The sequence below is a fragment of the Phytophthora infestans genome, genomic scaffold, assembly GCF_000142945.1.
Source record: "Phytophthora infestans T30-4 supercont1.438 genomic scaffold, whole genome shotgun sequence".
NCBI lineage: Eukaryota > Oomycota > Peronosporomycetes > Peronosporales > Peronosporaceae > Phytophthora > Phytophthora infestans.
In genome coordinates, this window is record NW_003303323.1 from 568 (window position 1) to 4,029 (window position 3,462).

Below are 3,462 nucleotides of genomic sequence, written 5' to 3' on the forward strand. Positions count from 1 at the left end.
ATCGACCGCGTTATAACGCCATCGTGTAATTGCGATATGGTTTTGCTGTCTATGGTATTGTGCTCGCGGATTACATCTGCATTGCCCATGTTATCGCGCTCTACAACGGCATCGTCCTCCACAAATCGTGGTCACCACGAGCCCCCTTCCATTTCGTGGCTGGTCTGCCGTCCGTGCAATCGAATTCTAATGCGCTATTGTTCTCCCGTGGCACGGTAAGCTCAGGTTCTACGCTGATATAGTGCTCCGTGGCTCGGTGATTTCGCGTCTACAGCTCCAGTGGCCGCATTTCTATCATGGCTTAGTGTCTTGGCCACCGTCCAAGTCATCGTTTTATTTTGTGGTGTCAGCGCTGGTCGTCGACTGAAGCGAAACGTGCCAATCGGGACTTCAAGGATGTCGGAGGAACGGGAGGGAAGTCGACGACGGTCGTTGGTTCCGTTACGACGGACGAGGACGAGCGTAAGGGTTGTACGGAGATGTCGGAGGACGCGCTGGAGAACGAGTTCGTGCAGAACGTTTGTGTCGGACTCGAAGAGGACGTCGTGCCAATCTCGGAACTCCCTGCGGAGGAGAAGGGAACGTTACCATTTCGATGGCGTTCCATAATTCGTAAACGAGTGTACGAACTCCTCAAACAAGAGCAGAACGCTACGAAGGACCGTCAATCTGACGTTCCTGAGAGCGGGGGAAACGGTGATGCTGAAGACGACATCCCACCTTTGCGCGACAAAGAGGACGGAACTCAATTGGACGAGGACTCGTTCCGAGGATACCTCGTCGAAATGGGTGGAACGCTGGCTGAGACGTTCCAAAACCGAGCGTTGGCCTGGGCGCGAGACTATTTCGGGACAGAAGCTTCCGTTATTCGCGACAAGTTGTGCGACAGACGGGACGAGACGTCAAAAATAGTGACTGCGACCGTTGGGACAAGTTCCCGGAAGAGGGTGACTTTCGGTGCGACTATCAAGGACGGAGATCCCAAAATAGGAGAAGAGGAGCCCGAGGTTTATTCCTTAAACGTGAGAAGAGCTCTTAAGCCGCGGAGAAGCCCTGGGCTCGCGAAGTGAGCGGCGATAACGTCTTCGACGACGGTGAAAGTGTCGTGCCGGAGGGCAAGCGTGTCATCTGCAGCGTTGGTGGAGTGCAAGCGCTGTCGGACGGCTTCATCGATTGCTGCCCGTCCGAAATGCTGGCTGATACAGATGCGGCTGCCAGTCTCGTCGACAAGCGTGTGCTGAAGCGTCTCGGACGAGCCTCCGAACCGCTACGACCTTATACTGGGGGCTTGGATAGTGTCTCGGGACACAAGATTCGCGTTAGTGGGGTTATCGACTTGCCCGTCACGCTTGGAACGCTGGAGAAGACGCTTCCTTTCGTCGTGACCGATCATTTGTTCGTGGACGCAATTCTCGGGAACGGACTCGCTAAAGGCGTTCCGTGCGGTGATTGACCTCGAAGAGCAGTCCATGACACTGAAGGAGACGGGAGACGTGATTCCGTTGGGTGCGACAAGGGTCGAAGAAACCTACGCGGCTACGATATCGTCGACGGTGCGTTTAGAACCCGGACGTCAGGCCTTACTGAGATCGAGCGTTCGCGGAACGATGAAGGGCCACTCAGCTGTGTTGGTCGAGGGCGTTCCCGGAACGGACGAGGCTTTGAGAGTCGCGAGGACGTTGTGTACCGTGACGGATGGAACGGTGTTGGTCGAGATGTGTATAATTCCGCGGAAGAAGTCGAGATTAAGTCTGGCGCGTACGTCGCTGCTGTAACCATCGTTCCCAAGTCGGCGTTCGCAACCAGAGCCTCTAAGTCAGATGAAACGACGAGGAACGTAAGCGCAGTGCTGAGTACGGCGAAGGGGAACGTGACGGCTGAAGCTGGAACGATCGAGGCTGAGATGAGTGCCGCCTTGAGCGACAGCGAGGAAGACGACTTCGAAGTGATCTTCGAAGACTCGTCACTCGGAGCAGAACAGAGGGGTCTCTTCGCGAAGATGTTGAAGGACCTGAGGGACTTATTCGTCGAAACTTCAAAGAAACCCGGAAGGACGGACCTGCTACGATTCAGTATAGACACCGGAGACCACACGCCTATTAAACAGCCTCCGTACAGAGTGTCGAAAGCTGAAGGAGATGTCATGGAAGCAGAGATTCAAGAATACCTGGACCTCGGACTTATCAGACCGTCGACAAGTCCGTGGGCCAGTCCAGTGCTGATGATACGGAAGCCTGATGGAGGCGTAAGATTCTGCATCGATTATCGGAAACTAAACGCTGTGACCGTGAAGGACATTTATCCAATGCTTTGAGCGACGACATCCTGGACGTTCGGGGGAACGCGAAGCTTTTCTCCACTTTGGACATCGCTTCGGGATATTGGAACGTTCCAATGGATCTCGACAGCGTGGAGAAGACGGCTTTCACGAGCAAATTCGGCCTCTACGAGTGGTTGGTTATGCCGCTTGGCTTCTGTAACGCCGTGCCTGCATTCGAGCGTCTGACGGAGAACGTTCTCGTTGATCTCAAGTGGAGGACGTGTCTCGTCTACTTAGACGACTGTGTTGTCTTCAGTGACGACTTTGAGACACATTTGATTTGAGTACGCCAGGTCCTGGAACGTTTCCGAGCGGCAGGGTTCAAGTTAAAGATGAAGAAGTGCCATTGGGGACGTGACCAAGTGGCGTTCCTAGGGCATATCGTGACTCCGACTGGAATCCTACCGAACCCTGAGAAGGCAAAAGCAGTGATGAACATTGAGAGACCGCATGACTTGCACACGGTTAGAGCATTCCTGGGTCTGACAAGCTACTTTCGACGCTACATACCGGGATTCGCTGCGCTTTCTGCGCCGCTGGAACGCTTCAAGCAGAAGGACGTCGATTTCAGATGGAACGACAACTTCAGATGGAACGACGACTGTGCGGGGCGCGTTCCGACAACTACAACGAGCGTTAGTGAAACCACCGATACTGGTGTATCCAGACGTCAAGAAAAGGTTTAAGCTCTATGTAGATTCGTCACACTTAGGGGTGGGAGCATGTCTGATGCAAGAGGTCGACAAGAGAGACAGGGCGATTGCGTACGCGAGTAAGATGCTGGTTGGATCGCAACGGAACTGGGTTAACAAGACAAGTGGAACGACAGAAACTGAGTGCTGGGGAATCGTATGGTCGACACGCAAGTTCCGGTGTTATCTGAGTCACGCGGAATTTGATCTGTTCACAGACCATCAAGCTCTCACGTGGATCTTCGGCGAGACAACACGAACGTCAAACGCCCAGTTGGCACGATGGGCCATGGAGCTGTCGCAGCTACGGTTTAAGATATACCATAAGCCTGGAACGTCGATGGGACACGCCGATGGTTTGTCGAGACTGTATCACCGACCGGATGCTGGTATTGTTAGCGCCATCAGGATGGCGGACCTTCTCAATGACACTGAGGAAGAGACTCCTGA

At 53.9% G+C, this 3,462-nt stretch overlaps 1 protein-coding gene across 1 annotated transcript; it reads left to right on the plus strand.

The window, feature by feature from the left end:
- Nucleotides 1-1,189: 1,189 nt before the first annotated feature.
- On the plus strand, nucleotides 1,190-1,775 carry PITG_21477 (uncharacterized protein; the record flags this gene model as incomplete). Its single annotated transcript, XM_002894801.1, has 3 exons — nucleotides 1,190-1,378; nucleotides 1,434-1,705; nucleotides 1,751-1,775. The coding sequence occupies 3 exons, from the start codon at nucleotides 1,190-1,192 to the stop codon at nucleotides 1,773-1,775; spliced, it is 486 nt and encodes a 161-aa protein (XP_002894847.1).
- Between the last annotated feature and the right edge of the window lie 1,687 nt (nucleotides 1,776-3,462).